The sequence below is a fragment of the Phytophthora sojae genome (genome assembly GCF_000149755.1).
Source record: "Phytophthora sojae unplaced genomic scaffold PHYSOscaffold_1, whole genome shotgun sequence".
Taxonomy (NCBI): Eukaryota; Oomycota; class Peronosporomycetes; order Peronosporales; family Peronosporaceae; genus Phytophthora; species Phytophthora sojae.
The window spans coordinates 930703-953919 of NW_009258115.1; the positions used below are offsets into that span (position 1 = coordinate 930703).

At 56.8% G+C, this 23217-nt stretch overlaps 10 protein-coding genes across 10 annotated transcripts; 3 read left to right on the top strand and 7 right to left on the bottom strand.

Moving 5' to 3' along the window:
• Positions 1-1455: 1455 nt before the first annotated feature.
• PHYSODRAFT_476897 (hypothetical protein) lies at positions 1456-2440 on the bottom strand (the record flags this gene model as incomplete). The annotated part of the gene is made up of 2 exons (XM_009515711.1): positions 1456-1712; positions 1786-2440. 2 exons carry the CDS (start codon positions 2438-2440, stop codon positions 1456-1458), a joined length of 912 nt encoding a protein of 303 aa, XP_009514006.1.
• Positions 2441-4259: 1819 nt separating this feature from the next.
• Positions 4260-8992, bottom strand: PHYSODRAFT_283992 (hypothetical protein). Its single transcript, XM_009515712.1, has one exon. The coding sequence runs from the start codon at positions 7949-7951 to the stop codon at positions 6815-6817; it is 1137 nt and encodes a 378-aa protein (XP_009514007.1). The 5' UTR covers positions 7952-8992; the 3' UTR covers positions 4260-6814.
• Positions 8993-9340: 348 nt separating this feature from the next.
• Positions 9341-9664, top strand: PHYSODRAFT_320636 (hypothetical protein; the record flags this gene model as incomplete). Its single annotated transcript, XM_009515713.1, has 1 exon — positions 9341-9664. The coding sequence occupies one exon, from the start codon at positions 9341-9343 to the stop codon at positions 9662-9664; it is 324 nt and encodes a 107-aa protein (XP_009514008.1).
• Positions 9665-9981: 317 nt separating this feature from the next.
• Positions 9982-12213, bottom strand: PHYSODRAFT_320637 (hypothetical protein; the record flags this gene model as incomplete). The annotated part of the gene is made up of 1 exon (XM_009515714.1): positions 9982-12213. The coding sequence occupies one exon, from the start codon at positions 12211-12213 to the stop codon at positions 9982-9984; it is 2232 nt and encodes a 743-aa protein (XP_009514009.1).
• Positions 12214-13527: 1314 nt separating this feature from the next.
• PHYSODRAFT_320639 (hypothetical protein) lies at positions 13528-14235 on the top strand (the record flags this gene model as incomplete). Its single annotated transcript, XM_009515715.1, has 1 exon — positions 13528-14235. One exon carries the CDS (start codon positions 13528-13530, stop codon positions 14233-14235), a length of 708 nt encoding a protein of 235 aa, XP_009514010.1.
• A 113-nt stretch (positions 14236-14348) lies between these two features.
• PHYSODRAFT_553125 (hypothetical protein) lies at positions 14349-15014 on the bottom strand (the record flags this gene model as incomplete). Its single annotated transcript, XM_009515716.1, has 3 exons — positions 14885-15014; positions 14609-14815; positions 14349-14528 (listed from the first exon to the last, which is right to left on the bottom strand). Exons 1-3 carry the CDS (start codon positions 14987-14989, stop codon positions 14349-14351), a joined length of 492 nt encoding a protein of 163 aa, XP_009514011.1. The 5' UTR covers positions 14990-15014.
• A 215-nt stretch (positions 15015-15229) lies between these two features.
• PHYSODRAFT_283995 (hypothetical protein) lies at positions 15230-15775 on the bottom strand. The gene has a single exon (XM_009515717.1). The coding sequence runs from the start codon at positions 15764-15766 to the stop codon at positions 15296-15298; it is 471 nt and encodes a 156-aa protein (XP_009514012.1). The 5' UTR covers positions 15767-15775; the 3' UTR covers positions 15230-15295.
• Positions 15776-15844: 69 nt separating this feature from the next.
• On the top strand, positions 15845-19881 carry PHYSODRAFT_343457 (hypothetical protein; the record flags this gene model as incomplete). Its single annotated transcript, XM_009515718.1, has 5 exons — positions 15845-15850; positions 16383-16561; positions 16601-16876; positions 16953-19506; positions 19585-19881. The coding sequence occupies 5 exons, from the start codon at positions 15845-15847 to the stop codon at positions 19720-19722; spliced, it is 3153 nt and encodes a 1050-aa protein (XP_009514013.1). The 3' UTR covers positions 19723-19881.
• A 116-nt stretch (positions 19882-19997) lies between these two features.
• PHYSODRAFT_407038 (hypothetical protein) lies at positions 19998-20753 on the bottom strand (the record flags this gene model as incomplete). Its single annotated transcript, XM_009515719.1, has 1 exon — positions 19998-20753. A coding segment is annotated over one exon (756 nt), but the record flags the coding sequence as incomplete, so codon positions are not given.
• A 300-nt stretch (positions 20754-21053) lies between these two features.
• PHYSODRAFT_476746 (hypothetical protein) lies at positions 21054-22833 on the bottom strand (the record flags this gene model as incomplete). The annotated part of the gene is made up of 3 exons (XM_009515720.1): positions 21054-21113; positions 21202-21693; positions 21775-22833. The coding sequence occupies 3 exons, from the start codon at positions 22831-22833 to the stop codon at positions 21054-21056; spliced, it is 1611 nt and encodes a 536-aa protein (XP_009514015.1).
• Between the last annotated feature and the right edge of the window lie 384 nt (positions 22834-23217).

Sequence of the window (23217 nt, forward strand, 5' to 3'; positions counted from 1 at the left end):
GCGGCCTGCCCCACCCCCTCGTGCCTTACGCTAAGTTCTCGGCTCGGCCATCCGCGGTGTCTAGGAAAAAAAATATCGGGTTGCAGCGCTCGCCTTCGCTCGCTCGCGCAGACCCGCCCCCGCCTGATCGGCGGGTGTTGACGATCGGTGAACGCGCTCAGCGAGGCTCGCGCTCGCGTTCGCTCGCCCTCCCCCTTTAACCTAACTGCGCTGTTGGCTAGAGGCGCATTACAAGCGCTTACGCCTGCTTAGAAGGTTAGCGCATTCGATTGCAACACGCATCGCACCTGGCGCAACGCAACGCACTGGGAAGGCGTTTGCTCCCGCATACGTAGTACACACATGCATATAAGCACCGCAGTAGGACATGCACACATTAGAATAAGGTTGAGCGGGTGACCGCTGCAGACGGTCGCACGACGCGGAGGCGGAGCGAGCGCGCGGGCGCTTGCTTCCCACCCGGTAGATTCTGAAATGGCTCCAAACATGAAATTTCACGTCTGGAAAATTTACATTGCGTCAATGTTAGCGATCACGCAACATTGGACCCCATCAATGTTATTGATCCCACACATTGAGGCTGATTTTTAATGTTGCTTTAATGACTCTCCGTTGTTGTGGAGGATGCATCTTCGGTTGACCACATTTTGTTGATGGCCGGATTATTGTGTCCAAGATAATCAACCACCTTGTCGATCGGAAATCTGAGTTTTGGGATGGGAGAACTGTATATCCATCAAATTAATAAACCGTTGGTTCTGCATTGCTCGCGGGGAAGATGCGTTGTTGCCGTGTCTATTACTAGTATAGCTTGTCCGGATTCCATGGTCGTGGAACAACGTACACATATGAATTCAAACCTAATTGACAGAAGACTTCAGCGGTGAGCCGAATCAATCGCTAACTGCATGCCGCGGCACGACGTGCTATTCACCATTGTATTGCAAAAGCAGGATAAAATTCAGCATTAGGTGAATCTACCATCCATGGTATCCTCTGAACAATATATCTCAAAAGTATCTGTATACAGTCAAACCTGTTTATATGAGGCCCTGTTGGTGACCATCTACTACAATCACTTATATAAAATGGACTCAGTTAAAAAAATTATGTGGTGCACGTAAAGAAAGCGTGCATAGTTTGCTGCCGCTTTGCCTTCACCGTAGTCTCTCGAACCAAAGCGGTCACGGTCTGTAAAGCTCTTCGTTCTCTGTCAGTCTGCTCTCCGCATTGCAGCAGAAATGCAGCCAGCTCCATGCAGTGTCTCAGAGCAATGGCAGGTTGAGCTGCGGGTTCCTGTTCCTCCTCTTCCTCCTGCTCGTTCTGCGAAACTGCATCACTTCCTGCCGCTTCGTCCACTAGCACATCTGGCTCGTGCACAGGAACGTCTTCGTCCACTGCCAGATACTCACTAGCGCTAACAGCGCCCTCCCACCTCGATAGCATCGCCGTTAACTACTCCATCTCGTTGCTGGATACCTCCTCAATGTAATCCGTGTCAGCACGGGTCCTTCCTAGCATCTTTCCTCCCAAAATGCGAGTCTTGACCCAGCAATTTGTAATTGTCGTTGGCGTCACACCCGCCCAAGCATCAATGGAGAATTGGACAGCTTCCAGTACGTTGAGCTTGCGTGTAATGTTAGCTTCAAGTGCATCCAAACACCACCGCACAAAATACTTTCGGTACCGAGCCTTGAACGACCGGATAATACCTGAATAAAAAACACCGTAATAGAGTCGGTTAGTTTAGTTTAGGCTACACCACAATATAGATAAAATATTTACCTGCATCCAGCGGCTGTACGGCGGATGTGATGTTAGGAGGGAGGAAGTGAACAGTCACATGAGTCAGGTTTCGTAGAATCTTGTGGCATGAAGCATTGTCGACTAGAAGTAGGACCTTGCGATTGGCGGCCGCCATTCTCATGTTGAAGAGGTGCAGCCATTCGTCAAAAATGACGGATGTCATCCAGGCGTTCTTGGAGGACTTGTACAATATAGGTTTACCTTTAATCGCCGCTCCCTTTTTAAAGCACCTCGGGTTCTTGGCCGTACCGATGACTATTGGGTCGAGCTTGTCGGAGCCAGTCGCGTTGCAGCAGAAGGCCAAAGTCAAACGTTGCTTCTCCTTTTTCTTGCCCTTGCGAATAGTCGTAGCTAGCGTTCGATTAGGCGCTAAGCGATAGAAAAGCGCCGTTTCGTCGAAGTTGAACACATTCTCGGGTGTAAACTGCGCCACCAACTCTTGTAGCTCTAGCCTCGCATCTCGCACTTCATCAGCTTCTACAGCGCCACCTTCGCCGTGTAGCGTATGGGAGCGGATCCCATTGCGCTTCTTAAAGCTTTGAAGCCAGCCGTTGCTTAGCCGGAGCTGCGTGGCATCGATACCTAAGCGCTCCGCCAGCTCATGCGCCTTCAGCAGGAGCACGTCGTCCGCCATCGCCGTTTTAGCTTCGTTCTGAAAGAAAAATTCCCTCAGTTCCCGCTCGAACTGAGGGAATTTTACTCGGCGCCGCTTGGTCGCACTCAGGTCGACGTGGCTGAAGTAGGAAGAAGGCAGGTTGCGCAGTCGGACGAGTGTGGCACGGCTGACCCGGGCCTTGAAAGTTGCGTAGATCCACTCGGCGAGCATGGCCAGGATTCTGCTTGAGCTTTAGGTGCACTTGGAGCTTTTGTTCTAGCGTCAGACAGGTGCGAGGAGACATGGCGAGCGAAGAAGGCTTGCGGTAGGTGTTGAGTGTTGAGCAGTGGTGCTTTGAAGAGTGTGTGGCCGTGAGCAGTGTGAATCAAATAAACAGGTGAGACCTAATTTGGTCCCCAAAAATGTGACTCATATACCTTGTATGCATATAAACAGAGATCATACAAAAACTAAGTGAAATATTTGGTAGCGACAAAGCCTGCATCAAATAAACGGCATGGCTCAAATAGAGAGGATCATATAAACAGGTTTGACTGTAGTTAGAGAGCATGCATTACATATAATTGCGATTGTGCGCGTGATGCTATCTGAGGTCTCCCTCTACCCAAGTAAATGTACCGAGCTTCCTGCCTTGAATCACCATCCACGTTAGATTCCACTTCATCAAAATGTGATGGACACTTTTCCCATTTCCGGGGAAGCGTAAACCCACGATCATCCTGCAGAAATTGGACGCACAACTCGGCTTTTGTTTTGTCTCGGCAAATCGAAGTAACCTCACTTGCGATCTCTCGCGGAAACCAGCTCCCCCGTTCTTCTCGCATCGCCGCGATTTTATCTTTGCTCAGCCCCGCGTACTCGGGTGTGTACGAGTGGTAAACAGCCTACCGCAATATTTGCACGAGACTGGATCGTCACCGACACCAGTCACGTGCAAATATTGCGGTAGGCTGTCGGATCGTCACCGAGGTTGGTGGTTTCTTCCAGCACTATCGAAATAATACACAATACAAGAATTATAAGGAAAATACACAAAAACTTACACCTGTCTACTTTAATGTAATGTTTCAGATATGTGCACTATACAAATACCAAGTTGCATTACTGGTCAGAGAGAAACAGACGACAGCCTCCGATGTCCGGCCACTTCGACCGCTATGGCGGCGCGCCTCCGCCTCGAGGACAGCGCTACAGCCCCCACGCCTCGCACCAGGAGCACGCGCCTAGCTCTACGCTGCTGCTGCGCGGCCTGGCGCCCTCAGTCGACGATGAAATGGTACAATACCCGGCGTGGAACCTACCGCTTGACTGCAACATATCTATCCGCCATAGACGTGGTAGAGTAGAGTTGTGTAGAACGACGGTAGAGCGAGAGGGAGCCGGCGTAGGACGCCCACGTTACTCACCGTCGTGTGGCTCCCGTGCCTCGCCCAGATCCTCCGCGCGCTGCAGCCCTTCCGACCCTTGCAGGCTCGCACCATGTACAAGGTGCGTGCGTGCAGCCAACTATTGTTGTTGATCATTAATTAATTAATTGGAAATTGTTGGTGAAGACCACGGGAGAACCTCGCGGGTTCGCCTTCGTGGACTTTGACAGGGTGGAGAGCGCCATGGAGGCGATGCGCGCCTTTGGTACGAGCTTTTTGTAGTTAGTTTTGGAGATGGTGCTCACGTTCTGCATACATTTTTGGACATAGAGTCGAGGCCTCTTGTGCTGCAGCACCGAGACGTTACGGTGAGCTACACGGACGGCTATCGTCGGCGCTCCCCGGATGGCGACGTTGGTCGACCGAGAGGTGGAAGTGTGTGGTCTCGGCATGGTGAAGACAGTCAGCGGCCGGGAGAACGGTGGCAACCACGACCGGATTGGATTTGCGATGAGGTGGGATTTTGAGTTGCTGGTGCGTAGGAGGGCAGGGGCTGACTGTAGAGTTTGATGCTGTCGCTGCAGTGCAATGTGACCAATTTCGCGCGTCGAACAAGCTGTTTCCAGTGCAACGCGCCCAGAACCGCTCAGATGAAGGAAGTGCCTGTGACGGCAGCCTTTCGGGCGGAGCAAATACGCAGTCACAGCGACTCGCATTATGGAGACTCTGCTAGAGCTCCATCCTATTCTGCACATAATGACCAGTTCAAGAATGCTCAGAGACGTGATGAGAGTGCTCGAAGTGTTCCGCCGTCTCAAGTGCTAATGGTGCGGCTGCTTCCTCTCGACATTGAAGAAGGAGAGGTATGTTTTGAGGCTACTATTGGAAGCTTGTTTTGTGCTGATGGTGCACTAACGTTGTTACATTATCTTTATCTGCAGCTGCAAGTGGTCTTCGCAGAGTTTGACGGCGTGCAAGATATCCGACTGATTCGAGATCGAGCGACAAATCTGTCTCGGGGTTTTGGCTTTGTCGAGTTCCGCGATATCGAAGTACGACTCACTTGTTTTTCTTGTTAGTGTGGGCATACCGGTATCTAACACGGCGTGGCTAATGTCTGTGTTGATTGTGTGTATTGTTTTACTCTGCTGTTATGTGTAGGCAGCGACAGAAGCTTTGAAAAAATGTGGCGACTTGGTTGTTCAGAATACTCACGTAGAGGTGTCGTATGCGCGCGATACTCTCTCCACTAGGTCACACTATCCTCCGGATTCGTTCCAAGGTGCACCCCGTGGAGGAAGCTCGATGGCAGTGACAGCGTTGGAACAAGCACAGTGGTCACTCTCACAAGGACGCGCAGCTGATGCGGCGAAAACTGATCAGGTGAACGCATGTTGCATTTTTGTTTGCTGAACTGGATCATCACCACGAGTGCAAAAACGTATCTAATGCTCAAGAATGTCACCCTTCCTGCCACGCAAATGCATGGGTGCGATTCTGCCAATTGTGACCACCAGCAGAATCTTGTTGCGGCTGATGTGAGCGTACTTCTGGATAGTGCCGCTGCAGAAGTAATGCCCCACTTCGAAGAGCCCAAGAAAATGTGGCCACTACCGTTTGAGACGGCAGGCGGCAGCTACGTTTATGCCAGCGAGTATGGCCTCTACTGGGATCCTGACAGCATGTTCTACTACGACGCGCAAACAAAGGTATACCACAACTCGTTCACTGGCGTGTACTACCAGTGCGTGAGGCCTACAGATAGCGGTGCTGCGGCGTTTCGAGTGTTCGTGCCACCTGTTCCTGTTGATGCCACTGCGTATCAAGTACAGACGGAGAAGGCGTCGACTGCTAACAAGCCTGCACTAAGTCTGTCACTGAAGAAAGACAAGAAGAAGGCACCCGGAATCTCGTTTGACATCAAGACCACTGCGTTTGCTCCCGCGGCCTCCGCCTTCGAGAAGAAGAACCAAGTTAAGACAGCCAGCGCTGCCGTTAGTGCACCTGCTGTCAGTGTGACGAGCGTGGGAATAAAGCGCAAGAGTGCAGACGACATTGCCAAGTGGTCGCAGCGACAACGCGAAGCCAAAGCTGAAGGTTCCTGCGCAGTGCCCGGTCAGCCTCGTCATGTTAATGACACAGCTACCACGAGTGCTCCATCGCAGCAGAAGACGGTGACCAGTGCTCCGTCCAACGCTGCTGACTCGGTGATTGATGCGTTGACGAGTGTCCCGCAGGAAGTCCCGATTTGCCTGGTAAGACCTGCAGAGAGACCGATTTGTGTTCATTGGCTAACAGTGTGAGCCTATGTCTGTGGTGGTCTAGCTATGCCGGCGAAAGTTCGGGTCCATGGAGATGCTTCACAAGCACGAGAAGCTGTCGAAGCTGCACCTGGCCAACTTGGCCAAGGCAAAAGAGAATAAGCAGCACATCGCGGCCCAGTACCGCGAGCACGAGAAGGAGATGGGACGAGACGCCAAGAGGCAGCGGCAAGAAGAGCGCGTGCCAGCCAACACAGCACCTGGATTTAACCAGTGGAACGCTACTGGTCCTGCGCCGGTTACCAACTCAAACCCGGAGCCTACTGCCAGCTCGCTGGAATTTGGTATCGGCGGTAAAATGCTCAAGATGATGGGATGGAAGAGCGGAGAGGGCCTCGGCAAGCATGGTACAGGCATCACAGCTCCGATCAAGGCAGCTGGACAAGGTGGACGGAGTGATACGGCTGGACTCGGTTCCAAGGCGCCGCTTTCTGCTTCCGTGGATCTGTCGGACGCCACCTCCGACAAAGAACGTCGACAGAGGTTGGCTCGCGCGCGATACGAAGCCGACAATGCCTAGCTAAGCCAACCATTCAATGGATATGTGTGAATGCACAGTAAGATGGCACGAGACATTGGGCGTCACATGTTGCTGGCTTGTCATTGAAAAGTTGGTGCTGAAAACTGGAAGTGCTCGCGCCACTCATTAAAGAGTGAGCGCATGCATCATAGCCAGCCGTGCATTACGGCGTGGGGACAGTAAATTAGAGCAGCTCCTGCACGGCCTTCTTGAGCAGGGACTTCTTGTAGCCCGAGACCTTCTCGTGGACCTCCTTGCCGCCCTTGAAAAAGCGGAACTCCGGGTACGCGCCGACCTCGAGCTCGTCCTTGAGCTGCTCGATCTCCGGGATGGACACGTCCAGCTTGGCGAACGTCACGTCCGGGTGGGCCTCGGCCAGGTCCTCCACGAACGGCAGGATCTGCGAGCACTTGCCGCACCACGGGGCCATGAAGTCGGCCACCATGGGCTTGCCGCTCTTGACGAGGGCGTCGAACTGGGCCTTGTTCTTGACCAGTGTGAGGGCCACCACGTCGTCGTCGTCGGCCTCCTCCTTGACCGTGGAGAAGTACTCGTAGCTGTCCTTGGGCGTGGCCTTGATGGTCTTATCACCGGGCTGCCAGTTGGCGGGGCACACCTCGCCGTGCTCCTCCACGAACTGCAGGGCCTTGATCAGACGCAGGGTCTCGTCCACGCTGCGGCCGATGGGCATGTTGTTGATGGTGATCTGCTGGAGCACTCCCTCCTTGTCCATGATGAAGAGGCCGCGGAGGGCCACGCCGGCCTCCTCCACGAGCACGCCGTACTTGGCGCTGATGACCTTGGTGATGTCCGAGACGATGGGGATGTCCATCTTGCCCAGGCCGCCCTTGTTGCGCGGCAGGCGCGTCCAGGCCAGGTGGCTCTCGGGCGAGTCGCACGACACGGCGATGAGCTGCGTGTTGAGCGCCTTGAACTCGTCCGCGCGGTCGTTGAACGCGATGATCTCGGTGGGGCACACGTACGTGAAGTCCTTGGGGTAGAAGAAGAGCACCACGTACTGGCCGCGGTACGTGTCCAGCGAGATGTCCGTGATGTCGCCGTCCAGCACGGCCTGGGCCGTGAACTGCGGCGCCTGGTGCTGCACGCGCGCGCCCACGGGCGGGTACTGCACGTACGAGTCGTCCTCGTCGTCCTCGACGAAGAAGTCGTCGCCCGTGGCGAACGTGCGGATGGGCGCGCAGCTGCTGGGCACGAGGGCCGAGGAGAGGAAGGGGGCGGCAGCGCGCGGCGCCAGGCGGCGGGCGGACGCGGACAGCGCGCGCGAGGCGGCGACGCGACGGACGATCTGCAGGGCACGCATGGCTTTTGGCTCGAGTCTTTGGAAGTGAGCTCCTCGCCCCACGTTGGTGATGGATGATCCGTTAAACAAAGATTCACTTGAGCTGAGTATACGAAGGATCTGTGGATTTTTGTGTGGGACACTTGAAGTGAAGGGCACTATTCCGAGGGCCCCGACAGAATACAATAATTGCTTTGGTTTGGGCCAGTAATTGCTTAACTTTTGTCTAGGACTTCTTGGAGCCGCCAAAGCCGCCGAAGCCCATCATGGCCATCATTTCAGCATCGGCGTCGGGAACTTCTTCGTCTGCAGCATCGGGTTTCTTGTCTCCAGCGTGTTCACCTTTCTTGTCAGTATTTTGCTCATCTGACGCCGACGTGCCGAGCTTTTTGGCTTTCTTCTGCTCCTTCTTCTGTCTCTTGGCGCGGGCCTCCTCCTCCTCAGCAGCTTTCAGCTTCTTCTCGTAGTCTGTCAGCAGCAATGTGCAATACAATACCTCGTTAGTGTGAGTTGCCCCTAGCACCTCACCCACAGCTAAAGACCGACCTTCCATGGCGTCCAGCTTCTTGGTCATGAGAGGGTCCCACTTGCGCTTCGACGCGCTCTGCAGTCTGTTCTTGACTTGATCCACCGTCGACCGCTCCACGCGCATGCTGAAGCCCAGCTTGCGAAGATCTAGAGACACAGAAAACAATATAAATATCCCTTCCAGACAGGAAGAGCAAGCAGCCAGCCCACGTACGCTTTTTGCCGTTGATGTGGTCGAGGTATGCCACCGAGTCCTTGAGCCCGCACTCGCAGACCTCGCAGTAGTAGCCGCCGCTCTTGCTGGCGTCGTCGGACTTGGTCACCTTGACTGTACCCACGCTGTTCTCCAGCTCCATCTTGCTAGTGCGGGCCTTGAGGAACGCTCGCGCCGAGCCCGCGGGCCCCGCAGCGCCTTCATTCGCCGCCTGGAACTCCTGCTTCGAGGACTTGACCACCTTCTTCATCTGCGTCACAGTATCAAGTGCACTCCAACACTCAGTAACTTGTAGGTATCGCACGTATAGTGCAATGGGAGACGCACCTCCTCCTTCTCCAATTGACCTTCGGCGCGCAGCTTGGCCAGCTTCGCGTAGTGCTCGCGGTCCCATGTCTGCCGCGTCACGTTGGCCACGCCCGCGCCCTTTCTCCCGTTCGACTTGTCCTGCAGCGACACAACACAATGCACACGTGAGTATACACGCTATCAAGCTGTGGAGCCCCACGAGCATCATCCCCAGCAGCTCATTACCGCCATAATTGCCGGCGAAAGTGGCGATTCGAAATTGAATTGGGGTATGCCACATCAAAACCTCTACACGGGTATATCAAATGCGTTATGCCGGTCCCTAGTATCCATCATTTAAGTCTGTTTGGTGGTCTCTGATGAGGGGGAGAGTTTGCGGTCGCGGACGCGCCAGACACAAGGAAGCTAGACCCTCGGAATCGTCCCTGCCGATCGCGATGGTTCTCGCTCACCAGGACGCATGGAGAAGCCACCCCTTCATCAGCAACTGCGCCAAGAAGCCCTTCACGGGCCTGGGCCTGGCCTCCGCCATCTTCGGCGTCTACCTCGTGGTGGACACCATCACCACGCGCTTCTCGTCGCACGGCAAGGAGGGCGGCGCGCACCCGGAGATGGACTACGTGCCGCGCGGCAAGTTCCAGTACGAGCGCAACGAGATCGGCGAGGCCCCGGAGCTCAAGTAATTCGCCATGCATCCATCCTCAGCCGCTTCGCAGACGCCGAGGACGCAGCGCTTCGCTCGTTCATTAGCCGAGTGACTCGAGGAATCCAACAAGACTTCATCGGCTCTAAATAAACGCTATTGCTCGGCTGATTCTTCGCTGGCCCAAAGGAAGTACTAAGGTGTGTGTGTGGTATGTGTGTGGATGGATCCTCACGACGGTGACAGGTAGGGGCTTTGGGCTTTTTGATAAACATGATGGTGATGGTTTGTAGCATAAATACCAGCCAGCTACCTCGGTTGGCCGGTGTTAGGAGACTGAAGGCCTTCTGGTTCTACCTACCGCTCGAAGGAAGTGGCGTCGTCTTGAGGGAACTCCTCGTCCTCGTCCTCGCTCTCGCCCGTCTCGGCGCTCCGGCGCTTGCTGTTGCGGAAGCTGCGGTCCTTCTGCAACTCCAACACCGACACCCGAGTCATCAACTGCGTGATGAGCAGCGTCGTCTCGGCCTTGAGCTCTTCCTGCTCGAGTAGCTGCTGCTGCATCTGCATGTTGCTCTGCGCGAGCTGCTCGATCTGTTTCTGCTGCGACGCCAACAACGCGCGCAGCTCGTGTACCGGCGAGGACGGGGCCCCGCTCAGTCCAGCCGCGTGGTTCGAAGTGGTCGCGCGTTCCCCAGCCCCGCCCGTTGCTTCGCCCGCAGCGAGGATGCTGGACTTCCGGGAGGCAGCTCTGCGACCAGTTGTCGGCGACGTGGTGGGGCTCCCACCGGCGGCGCTGGTGGTAGGGCTCCTTGAACCTCCAAGCGCGGTGTTTCGGCTCGGCCCCGGTGTCGTCGCAGACGGGAACAAGGCAACGGCTGAAGTACGACGGTCGTTGTTGCCCGTAGTGTGTGCGTAGTGTTGCTGCTGAAAACCGGAGGAGTTTAGCAATGAGCCTTCACGGGCCGTTTCGTCGGCTTCCAGCTCATGCTTCAGCGAGCGGGTGTGCGTGATCATGGCGTAGCAGGTGACGCACACGCGCTGCGGAGTAGTGAATCCCTTGGCCTCCATCGATATCTTTTTGTCTGCACTGTGTTGGCTGCAGATGGACTTACCGCAATTGCGGCAGTGGTGGCGGTGCTTGAACATGCCGAAGCTCGCGCGGCAGATCGAGCACTCGCCGTCGTGCTTCCACTCCGGGGGAGGGTCGAAATGGCCACGACTGTGAGATCCTCCGTGTGAAGCACGACGATGCGACCTCCGGAACAGTGGTGGTGAGCCTCGCTGAGACCCACCGGGGATGGTCGAGTGGCGCGTTTGCATTGGCTCCTGCACCGACTGGAACAGTCGACCTCGAGGGTTAACTTGGGCACTAGTAGCACCACCAGCGGTGCTCGTGCTGTCCCTTGAAGATCCATTGTCGTTCTCATCGTTCTCATCCTCGTCATCCGCTTCATCGTAGAACTGGGAGCCGGAGGTCTGACGAAGGTTTTCGTAGCTGGGCATGACCGGCAGCGACATCTGGCGACTGTGGCTCCGAGTCGACGCTCCTTCTTCAGCGTTGCTCATGGCAGCATTGGCGCTCATCGCTGAGACCATGGTCCGCAGCTCGTGCTCGGTGAAGACGCCATCGCTTTGCAGTTGAGCGAGCACTGACGCCGTTCGGACCAAACGCGTCTGTTGCTGCTGACGACTCATTTCTTCCTGATTCTGATTTTGAAATCCTCCGAGGCTGCGACGACTGGCGGTGCGCAGGTGTGCGTCAAACGACGACCGCGAGCTTGTCGGTGTGCGTGGGTCGTCTTGGCTGCAGGTGCTGGTTGAAGAAGGCGACACGAGATGGTCGTGCGGCGAGTCCAGGCCGTCCACGTCGCTGAGCGACTGCTCGCTCATCATGCTAAAACTGTCTTCCGCCTCCAGCACCGACATCCCCGTAGCGTCAAGATCTCCGTCGTCGCCCATATGTAGGAGCCCTATGAAGCCCACGTTGCCCACGTAGGGCTCCGGCACAACCGGATCGCTCCACGCCTTGTCTTCTTCGTCGTCTTCCGGCCTCCTGACCCCGGACGCTTCTCCTTCTTCCTGGCCACTGAGCTCTCGTTTCGGGTCAAAGTTTGCCGTTTCAGCCTCAACGGAGCTACGGTCGTCGTCGTTCTGCTGCTGGAGGATGCTGCTGCGCTCGTGCGCACGGTGCAGCACCTTCAAGCTGTCAGCGTCGAGTCCGCTCTCCTCGGCGAGCTCCAGCGCCGTGACGCCGTCGGGCGTCGGCTCGGTCACGGCCTCCGGGTACGCGCGCACGATCTTGCGCAGACACGAGGCCTGCACGCCCGCGCGGATGGCGATGTGCAGCGGCAGCAGCTCGCCGGCGTTCTTGGCTCGCACGCCGTCCGGATATGCCTGCAGCAGCTTGGCCACGAGCGACAGCGGCACGCGGCGCACGGTGCAGGCCCAGTGGATGGGCAGCATGCCGTGGTCGCCGCGCTGCTCGGCCACGGCGGGGTCTCGCTCCAAGAGGCGCTGCAGTCCCTTCCAGTCCGAGGCCTGCGCCAGGCGGATCGCCTCCGAGTTGCCGGCGGCGCGGGGCTCCATCATGCGCGCAGAGAATGGCTGAGTGAGTGGGTGGCGTGCGGCGTCGAGCGTGGCGGAGGATGGCGCGCAAGAGAGAGAGGAGGAGGTGGAGACTTGGAGACTTGGAGACTTGGGAACGCGCCCGGAACGCCGGACGTCGAGTGGGCAGCGCTGGGAGGCGCGCGCTTCTCTCTAACTTCTTCTGTGAAATATGGGTTCGTTTTCCGGGCATGAAGGACGGAGGTTGGTACGCAAGGAGTGGGCGTGTGCTTCAACCTTGCGGACTTTAGCGGTCTAAGTACGCTCGGTTTGGGACAACAAGATGTGGTCCACGCCTCAAAACATGTCGCCGAAGAGGCAGAAAAAAGGCAGTTCAACGTCGACCTGGACCAAGCACCACAAGTCACAGCTGCGGGCATTGCTGGGCAGCTACTCACACCTGGACAGCGTTCAGAGGGCTCCAGTGCCCGCTGCCCGCGTGCCACTAGCGGCGCCCCGCACTCGTGGCGGCGCGGCGGCTCCGACACCTGCTGGCCCGGAACGCGACGGCAGAATGGTCGGGGAACACCATCGCGAAACGACTTCGACTCGACAACCGCTGCTACATGGCACCACTGTGGGTCCGTGGTCACCACTGACCTACAGGTGCGCGTGCTCGTTGCTCTGGTCCCGAGAAGGTCCGCCCGCAGCATGATCCAGAAGCACAAGAGTCATTTCATACGGAAAGCTTGCCCAGACGCCCGCCTGGCCGTCGTCGTCCTCAACGAGCAACGCAAAACAATGCCGTCCGCTTGAGAAGCTCGCGACAGCAGCGTACTATCATCGTGATAAACGTGGCTGTAGATCGAGAACTGAAGCGCCGTTCTCGCGTCGCTGACGCTGGACGATGGGCCAAGACGCCGAAGAACGCGAGGATTTCTGCCGTGGACGTCTCCTCGTCGGCTGCCGATGGTTATCCGAAGCGCGATATCAACGCGAGGACACCCGTTTGCTGCCATGGGTATCACTCCTGCTTGGCTGAGACCGGAGGTATGTATGGGCTCTCGTGCTCACGACTTACTGCCGCAGTAGATCCGTAGCAAAACCGCAGTATCTGCTTTTGCGACCTCTGGTTGCTCCCCGCACTTGACCGAGACTGCTTTTTTGCTACAGCCTCGAGCTCCGGTAGTCTTCGCAGCCTCGCTCAGTATCCTCTCGTCGTCCGAGATGCGTCGTCAGCACTTCAACATGGATCAGTCAGTATATATTGTACTCATGTACTGAATTTAGAAACTGAGAAGTGTACAAACATTCATTCCGCTGCATCCCTCAGATTGAATTGCTCGGCGCTCGGAGGCGATGCTGCGCCGGGCGATTCAGCGCGCGCGGCTGCACCTGCCGGCGCCCATCGGCCACGACAACGGCGGCGGGGGCGACAGCTTCAGCGACGACGAGGACTCGCCCGTGAGCCCCAGCGTCGCGCACACCACACTGCGCGACGATGAGTCCGTGCGCGACCACTTCCGCAAGCGGCCGGAGGACGTTTCCGGCCTGCATTTGATCGTGGCGGGGGAGGCGGCGAAGGCGCGCAAAGGCCACGTGGCGGAGCTCAGCTCGGACAAGCAGCGCCGCGCTGCGGACGCCTGGGCGCGCTTGCAGGCGCTCTACGGCCTGTTCCGCCAGCTTGAAGCCGCCGCGGACGACGCTGCAGAAGACAGCGACACAGAGAGCGTGGACGCTGAAGAGAAGGAACTTGAGGTTCAGGAGAAGGAGACGCGCCGGCGACGCGGACGCGATGATGGCCTGCGGTCGCTGCTGCAGGAGGCGCGGCTGCCGCCGGGCGTGATCCTGCGCGACTTGAAGACGTTGTCGATGGCCGACGGCAGCGACGACAACGCCATGCCCCAGGGGTTCACAGCCGGCATGTTTGAGGCCCTGGGCAATGCCATGTACAATGAAATGCTCGCGGCTGCGGAGCAGAATCGTATTAGCCCCGACGCGTTCGAGGAGCTGGGCAACTGCCTGTACGCAGAGGCGGCGAGTGTCGCCGTATCTGCCACTGCTTAGGGTCAAGTTGCAGTTTATTATTTGCTCTTCATGTTGCCGTGGTGTCAAGTAATACATCGCAAATGAAAGGCGTAGCGTTGCGCTCGTTTCGAGTCCGTCTAGATGCTGCAAGCTTAAGCCTGGGCCTTGGCTTGCCAGTTGGCCAGCGCCTTGATCCCGTCGTTCTCCACCTGCTGAGCGCCCTGGAAGTCGAGCACTTCACCGTCCGGGCGGATGATCACGAGCGCCGGGATGCCGCTGTTCCGATGAGTGACGCCCACCTCCGCGTCGTCCTTGCCATTGCGGATGCCATACTGCGATTCACATGTCAAGTGACGGTCAGACACCGGCAGAAATACGTCGTTGGAGCGCGGAGGGGAGGTCTACTGGTTACCTTTCGGCGAAGCTCGTTGCGGATTTCGGCGTCGCGGGGCACCATCCACCAGTCGCCGTGCTTGGTTGAGAAGTGCGCCTGCTGGTCCTCCTCGGACATGTCGGAGCTCAGGAAAACCACGTCCAGCTGCTGCTTGGAGGCGTTCGCTTGCGCGTAGAAGTCATTGAGCTTTGGCTGGAACGCGCGGCAGTCCGGGCACCAGTTTGCCTGTTCAGAGCGAGCAGCGAGGTGTCAGAGTTAGCTCTAGAGGGGAGAGGAAGAGATACAGCAACGCACCGCAAAGTACAGAGCAAGCAGGCCCGACTGACCGACGTCAGCGCCGTCGATCGTCTCGCCCTTGGCGTTCACAAGCTTCGTGCCGTGCAGCAACGCGCTCGCCATGTTTCCAGTCGGCAGCTCACGAGAGATGACAACAAGCGGAGTGAGCGGGCCGTGTCTCTGGCAGGATAACCACAGACGATTGGCTGGACTTGAGACCTTCGTCTACAGCTCGACCATTCTCCAAAGGCGAGCAGGCTGCTCAGCAGCAGTGTTGGGTGACGTCTAGCAGATGATCTGCAGTGGTGCGCTCAAGCGCAAGCCCCTCTACCAGCGCCTCGTGGCCTCACACCATAGCCCGTGTACAGACTCAATGCACCATGCTGAATTCTTTACTGCTATAGAGTCCTCTCTCTCGCCTTATACTTTTTACTGCCACTTGGCGAGGGCCTTGATGCCGTCGCGCTCGATCTTGTCGGCGGCGTCAAAGTCCACAACCTCTCCGTCGGGCCGGATGACCACGAGCGTGGGGATGCCGCCCTTGCGCGTGATGGGGCTCAGCACACGCACCTCGGCGCCGGCGCAGACGCCGAACTTGCGCTTGAGCTGCGTGCGCGTCTCGCCCTCGAAGGGCACCATCCACCAGGGGCCCTGCTTGTCCTCGAAGTGCGCGCGCTGATCCTTGGCCGAGGCGTCCGAGCCCACGAAGACCACGTCGATCTGGTCGCGCGCGGCCTTGTAGAAGCTGTTGAGCGCCGGCTGGAACGCGCGGCAGTCCGGGCACCAGTCGGCCGCGAAGTACAGCGCCAGCACCTTGCCGTCCTGGCCCAGCGTCTCGCCCTGCACGGTCTCGCCCTGCGCGTTCGTCAGCGTGATGCCCTGCAGCAGCGCCTTGCTCATTGTCGTCGCGGAGAAGGAGGAGGAGAAGCAGCGGCGGCGTAGGTTGGTCAATGCCATCATCGGTGATCGAAGAGCTCCATGCGCGTCGATTTGAAGGCGCGCTGTGATTGGCCGAGGCACGGAAAATCGGAGTGGCACACACGAATACCGAAACATGGGGTAAATGGTGTGGCCCACACAGAGTTCGTCAGGCCAGCCAATCGCAGCGCTGACAGCCAACTTCAACGTCGCCAGCTGGGAACGCGCCGAGAACGCTGGGCGCAGACGCGCGCCATACTCAGGTCAAGTCAGCGGCCCAACCTACACTTGCGGCACCTTGGCCGGCATAAAGCAGCTCGCGTCTGCATTAGGACGCCCAAGTGAAACTGGCTGCGAACGCGTGAGCGGCCGCCGGAGCCGAGCTGAGTGCTCATACATGCATACATACACGCGCGTTACTGCTCTCAGATCTCCACTACGGGTCCTGCCGAGCTCAGTCCGCGACGACGTCATTCTGTATTGTCCGTTATCCCAAAAATAGAGCGTAACGCGCCGCCATTGGTGCAAAAGCTGCTTAACCTGCGCGCATTGGATGAAATAGCGGGGGCACGCCATCTGAGTCGGTTGCTCGTCCCAGTTCAGTCACCAACAGCATCTCGCTGGGGACACGGCCGACGCAGCACCAAAGGACGCCGCGCGCTCGAGCGCGCCGCCCCGGTCCACGCCCCAAGCCCGGCGGCAGCTCGTCCAGTCGATCCGCGCGCGCATCGGCGCCCTCCCGCTCGAAATCCGCGCGCTGGAGGCCGCGCGACGCATGTAAGTGTGCGTGTCGTCGGTCCTTTCCCTGCCTGGCAGCTGGCGATTGTCCTGCGTGGCGCGTTCCTCGCTCTCTGCGCCAGCGGCCAATGGCGCCGCTCGGCCCGCGTCTGATTCCGCTGCTGTTTGCGTTGTGGTGCGGCTGCAGTGCAGTGCATCAGTGCCATTAGAGTTCAAGCCGCCGACCATGATGAACGAGAGGCGCCGCAAGCTGCAGACCGTCCCGGTGGACCACTACGACGGCCAGGCCATCTACAGCGACAACGAGCTCATCTACGAGCTCGGAGGGTACCTCGGCGGCGGCGCGGCCGGCGTGTGAGTACCAGTATACCTAGAGATGTATTGAAGAGCATTATAGACTGATAGAGGGGCTTGTGTATGTATTGAGCAGAGTCTACGAGGCCTTCTCTACGCGCACCAAGCAGCACGTGGCCATTAAGATACTAAACCCTGTCGGCTACAAGCTGTTTCCCAGCACGTTGCTGGCGCGGTGTATTGTCGCCGTTAAGGGCAAGCCGCTGGTGGTGCTACCCTCCGACGATGCAGAGCTAGGAGATGGTGGAGGAATGGGGACGGACCGACGAGCGTTCGCCGGAGGGAACCACCGCATGCGCTCCAACTTCGGAGCGCCCAGAGTCACGACCGAGCGCATCCGCGTGGAGAACGTTTGGTGGCTGATCCACCCGACGTCCAAGCAGGCCATTGCGGCCTTTGAAGACCCGTACACGGGACATGTCCGGGAGCTTACGTTGCCGCAGTGCATCCAAGTCTGGGGCGAGCAGATGAATCAGAGTGACCGACAACAGACCGACCCTGCCGAGTCGTACCAGGAAGTGCAAGTGAAGAACCAGACGATCAAAGTCCCTCGCATTCCCAAGAAGTTCATCAAGTTTGCGCACACGCGGCGCTCGATCCACCGCGAGATCTCGAACATGTCTGGGCTGGAGTATCACGAGAACGTGCTGCGTCTGGATGAGGCACTGGAGCTCGTTCAGGACAGCAAGTGTACGACGTTCCTGGTACTGGAGCTGGCTGGAGGTGGAGAACTCTTTGATCGTATCAAGCTGGACTGCGGCACCGACGAAGAGACAGCACGTCTGTACTTCCGTCAGCTAATTTCTGGCGTTGCATTCTGCCACAACTCCGGGGTGTGCCACCGCGATCTCAAGCCGGAAAACCTGCTACTCGCGGACAACGAGGAGCACTCGACGCTCAAGATTGCCGACTTTGGACTGTCCGCGATCTTCGCCTTCACGGAGAATGATGCGAGTGGTGGAGCCAATGGAAATGGTATTGACCAGCCAGCTATTCGGCGGTTGCGGTCGGTGGTAGGGTCGCCGCACTACGTAGCCCCGGAAGTTCTGATGGATGCTGGTCAAGGATACGATGGAGCAAAGGCCGATGCGTGGTCCATTGGAATAATCCTGTACGCTATGATCGCGGGCAACTTGCCGTTTGGGAAGGACCTCCTCAAGTGCGTTCGCTACGATCGGTTCCGCAAGTGGTCGTACAATACCAAGTACAGTGACGACGACCCAACCGTCGAGGTCGAGTTCCCAACGTGGTTTTTCCCCGCACATTTCTCGTTGGAGCTGAAGTCGCTGATCGCACAGTTGCTGTACCCTGATGCGTGCATGCGTCTATCGGTTGATGAAGCTCAGCACCACGTGTGGGTTCGTGGTGAAAAGCTCAAGAAACCGAATCCGTCTTCAATCCTGGAAGACGACCAACTCCCCAGTAATGCCGCGCCCCTCAATCCAACCGGTTTACCTCCGCCGTCACCCCACCCGTCTTATAAGAATCGTATGAACGTCGCGGTTAACACCCTACAGGACAGCATCGAGTTGGGACAGCACATGCACCCAAGCCAACTGGGATCTGTTTCGCCGCAGGCGATCACCAGACTTCTCGCCAAGTCGCCCAGCCCCCACGGACACGCATTCCGCTGCCCGCCGTCACCACAACAAGGTCTTCGTGTGAACAAACACCTCGCAGGTGTTGTCGGCTACATGCCCTCGGTGGATGAGACCTCGTCCATGTCGGGCCAAACTCCGCTGAATTCTCCTCGCGATGCGAAGAACAACAGCAGTTTCGACCAGGATCTTGATAACGATGCTTCTGACGCATCGTCGACCACCAAAGAGCTGGACGCTTGTAATATTTCTGAGGCTGGTGCGCTCTTGAAGCAGGAAGCGCTCGTGCGTGAAGCGACCGTGACCACATCAATGTCTCTAGCGGAAACTGTGACTGCTGGAGGGGTTGGTGATATCGAGAGCGAAGCTGTGATCGCCCCCACCCAATTGGTATCACAGGATCCTCAAAGGCACCAGCACCGTTTCGTGTCTCCACCGCTCGTCACCGGATCTCGGGACGCGATGCCCATTCGATTCCGCCGGAACTCACCCCCGGAACTATTTCTTCGTGGCTTTGCGCGTGGACACTTTCGCGAACTCACGAACGGTGATATCGGCAATACCGGTGCATTCGACGGCATCAACATCTTGGGCCGCTCTCCGCCCTTACTCCCGCAATCAATTGCCGTCCCTAACGAACTGCAAAGCCTACCGATCAACCGCACACTGACTGAGCCGCTGATGTTCTCGGTTAAAACGGAGACGGGCGCTAAGTGCACACCGGCTCAAGTGGGCGAGGAAGATCAGCAGACAAAGAGTCAGGTCTCACCTCCATCGTACAGTGACGTCGTGGCTCGCTCCACTCGATTTCTGACGGCACTCCCGGCAGGATTGGTGCTCTCCAACATCGAGACTGCTCTGGAAGCCAACCCCTGCCCCCTTCCGTACGAGTACTCCAAAGTTCCTCAAGCCGTGACCATCGATTGGGACAACTACCAGCTTGAAGTACGGTACGCTGGTCTTTTGACCTGCACCGTGCAGGTGTTCCTCTTCCAGCGCGGTGTCTATCTCGTCGAGTTCCGACGCGGCCATGTGAGTTCACTTCTATTGCTTTTTAACCGTGTTGGTGTGCGTATGATGCTAACGAAGTGCTGTTTTTGGGTGGAACAGGTCGATATTTTCCAGTTCAAGCGCTTCTACGAAAAGATCCGTGCGCAGATCTCGGAAGGAATGGATGGAGGCTCCGAACAACCGTCGCCATCATACCGCAAGCGCAACAACTCGATCTCCGATGTTTTTTTAAGGTGAAAGCATGACGCTCAACTCTTATCAAGATATATTCACTCCAACGTTTCCGTTTTCACCCACAGCCGACGAACGCTGTACGTCCGTTTGCTTCAAAGTGAAGTATCAATTAGGAATATATAATGCTCTATCGCCGCAATATAAAGAGCGTGGTGATCTTCTATCAAGCGACTACATTTTTTCGCTTATTGATAAGCACACAGGATCACTCAAGACGTGAGTTAGGCTATAGTGTATGGTTCATTATCATTACGTTAGTGGTGGTATGAGCTTTGCTTCTTGCTTGCTCGGGGTGGCTTTTTGTGACGATTTTTGAGCGACTTGAGGTAAGGCTCTGCCACTGCCGTCGTCGAAGGCGATTTCCCCAACGAAAGCACGGCTGCCAGACTTCCAGTCGGTTCGACGTAAAGCGGCACAGTGTTCTTCTTCTTCAGCCGAATGTACGGGAGTGAGGCGTTATTCAAGTGCAGACCCCAATGCTTGTGATAGGACACAGGAGATGCTGCTGCCACTTGCTGGTGATTGTCGCGATGCCTGTTCGCCTTACTGGGGTAAAGGTGTTCTCGGAGCTCTTCAAGAAATCCTCCTCGGCCACTTGCAGTCTTGGTAGCTTTAATATCTGGTAGATGGACACGAATACTGTCGCGATCAGAACTTTGCGGCTGTGGACTTCCTGACATTAGAGCTGGTAGGTCCAGGTGGAGATCGTTCGGTAGCGACTCCGAGAGAAGCCTCACGTCCAGTGGGTCCATGACCAGATCATCATTGTTACCGTGCTGACCATCCAAGCGAGGGCTGGCGCCAATCTGCAGGTCTCGCAACGTTTGCAGCTGCATTTTGTCGATTTCTAGGTGCCCAATCCGGTATTCCATCAGCAAAACTTCGCGGATCAACTCGTTGCGCTCCATCAGGGGGATCTGCTCAATCCCTCGACGGAACTCGTCCATGGTCCGCTCATTTCTGGCTAGCTGTTGTATCAGTACTTCTCGCTCTCGAGTGAACGAGGCCAAAAGTTGGTCGTCCACGTTTTTTTTCATCACGTCCGAGATTGTATTTGGATTCCTCCGTGGACTGGTAACCAGTGTGGAGCTTGTCGTGGTCGTTTGGGAATTCTCGCCTTCTTTACCCGATGACTCGGTGGTAGATGAAGCGGTTGTTACAACTGGAGATGCTGGACTTGGTTCATCTTTTGATCCCGTATCTAGCGTTGTTTCGTTGTGTTTAGCCTGCAGTTCCTTCACGTGAAGTCGAACCTGCGGCACAAGCACAACAGTGAGTTTCGATGACACCAGCTTTTGAATAGTAATATTTGGTTTGTACCTGGTGCTCCAGTTTCAACAGTGCGTGATGCAGTCGACCACGCTCTTGGAAAGACTCGGTGATGTACTGTCGAGCTTCACGCAGTTTGGCAGATTTCCAGCCTTCCTCCTCTGAATTGTTGTTGCCAGTGTTGCCATTAACAGCAGAATTTTTACTTTCGACCCAGCGTTGCTCGCTCTCTCCGGGAGACTGCTGACTTTGTTGGTGCTGTTGCAACGCCTTCTTCAATGCCGCGATTTCTTTCTGAAGCTTGGCCACGAGAGTGTTCTGGTTCAGCGTGGCTTGATCGGCCTCAACGATATTTTTCCTTAACGTCGTTTTGATGTTCTTGGCTCGATTTGCATATTTCAAAGTGTTCAATGTTTCCTCCACACTCGATGCAGCCAAGCTCACGTTGGCAATCATCACCGTCCGACAGTTGCCACCGAGCGAATCCTTTAGCAGCCTCGTGAGTTTGCTATCTCGGTACGGCACGAACGATCCTGCCGCAGCTCCTTTCTCACCAAGAGCATTGATGCAGTTGCCCAGTGCCAACAGCGACCGATTAATGTTGGCCCCTTCAAGCAATCTCTGGCCACGGTTTTGCGTCACTGCAGCTCTCTCGCTTCCAGCCAGATCCACCAAAGACAGCTTGCCGAACTTTACTTCTGTGGTCTCGGATCCCTTCTCGTCGGTATCTTCCGGGTCTGCAGTACCATCACCATGACCAATTTTCTCTTGCTGCTCGATATGCACTTGCAACACTGCATGAGATCGCGAGGAGACCGAGTTTGCCGCTGTACTCTCCTGTGATCGGTATTTGTTGCCTCTGCGCAGCAATTTCATCACATCCCGAGCATTATTCGCTTCGACTTCCGAAAGTCCGGCCACAACAGAGCCTCGAACCGGGTCTTCCCGCAAGTCCAGGAACTCGGATGTTGGCATAGACGTCGAAGAAGAGCAAGAAGAACTGGCGGACAGCAGGTCGCGAATGTTCTCGTTGTACACTTCGAGAAAAGACACCGAAACTCGGTACTGCACTTTTCCTGCCGGATCTGCGTGCACGCGCCCAATATTCTTGAACAAGTCTTCGAGCGTTCTCGCCATGATGCCAGGCTCCTCCGGGGTACCGAGCATCGTGTACGTCTTCCCGGCACCTGTGCAACCGTAGGCAAATACTGTCGCGTTGAAGCCATTGAGTACTCCGTGGATCAAAAACTTGGTCGTGTGTTGGTAAACCTTTTGCTGGTCGTCCTGTGGCGAGAAGACGTAGTCATACGCATAGCGCTTTTCCCGACTGCGTGTGCCAGTCTGCCCACTACTGACCGACGGAGATGCAGACGCGTGCCGCGGCTTACGCAGCGGGTCCATTGAATACCGTCGAACGGGGGAGTTGGCACTGAGAATGGACTCCACCAGCCCTCCAGGGCTGCGCGTCAGTACGGCCACCTCTTTATTGCCCAAGACTTTGACGATCTCCTCACGGTCTCGGTCGTGGCTCAGAATTGGTCGGAGCCGCACTGTCACGAGAATATTGGCCTGCCCCGCCCACATCTTCTGTCTGTACGTGTCGCTGTCTGTGTCTTCATCGGTCTGCGCATTGCCGTCGGTCTTTGGGGTCAGGTGCGGCAGGAAGTTCTTGCGCGGGATCGGCCTCGCGTCCGCGACCTCGCGCTCGCCCTTGGAGTACAGCGCGCCGCCCTCGATCCGCGCGTGGCTCGTCATGGGCCGCAGCGCCACGGGCGAGAGCAGAAACAGCGGCGCGCTGTCACTCGTTGACTGTGAGAGGAGGCCCGAGTCTCGCGCCAGCGACATCTGCTGCTCCACTCGCTCGACCTTGTCGAAAGTCAGAGCCCCGCAGCTCGCTGAGCGTCCTGCAGTGTCAATGATGAGCCAGCCATTAGAGAACTGCACCACAGTTTTCTCGACTTCACCCCCGCTTTATATAGCCCCATAGATAAAGATAGATACATGTAGATAACTTCAGCGACCATCACTCTGTGATAGTTGAAGTTGCCTTTTTGGTGGATACGGTCTCAAGTGTATCCGTCGTTGGCACGTGCAATGGTAGGAAGGTGCCGAGGTCTTGGGGCTGCACAAGTGGCGAAATGACAGGCACTAATACTGGTTCGGTGTCCATCGTACGCTGATTTTCTGAGCGGAGAATGAGTCGTAGCGCTCTGGAGACCATGAGCGCGC

What these genes read in the sequence shown, in the direction of transcription:
- PHYSODRAFT_283992 (XM_009515712.1), bottom strand. Translation starts at nt 7,951, where the DNA reads ATGCGTGCCCTGCAGATCGTCCGTCGCGTCGCCGCCTCGCGCGCGCTG.
- PHYSODRAFT_283995 (XM_009515717.1), bottom strand. Translation starts at nt 15,766, where the DNA reads ATGAGCAAGGCGCTGCTGCAGGGCATCACGCTGACGAACGCGCAGGGC.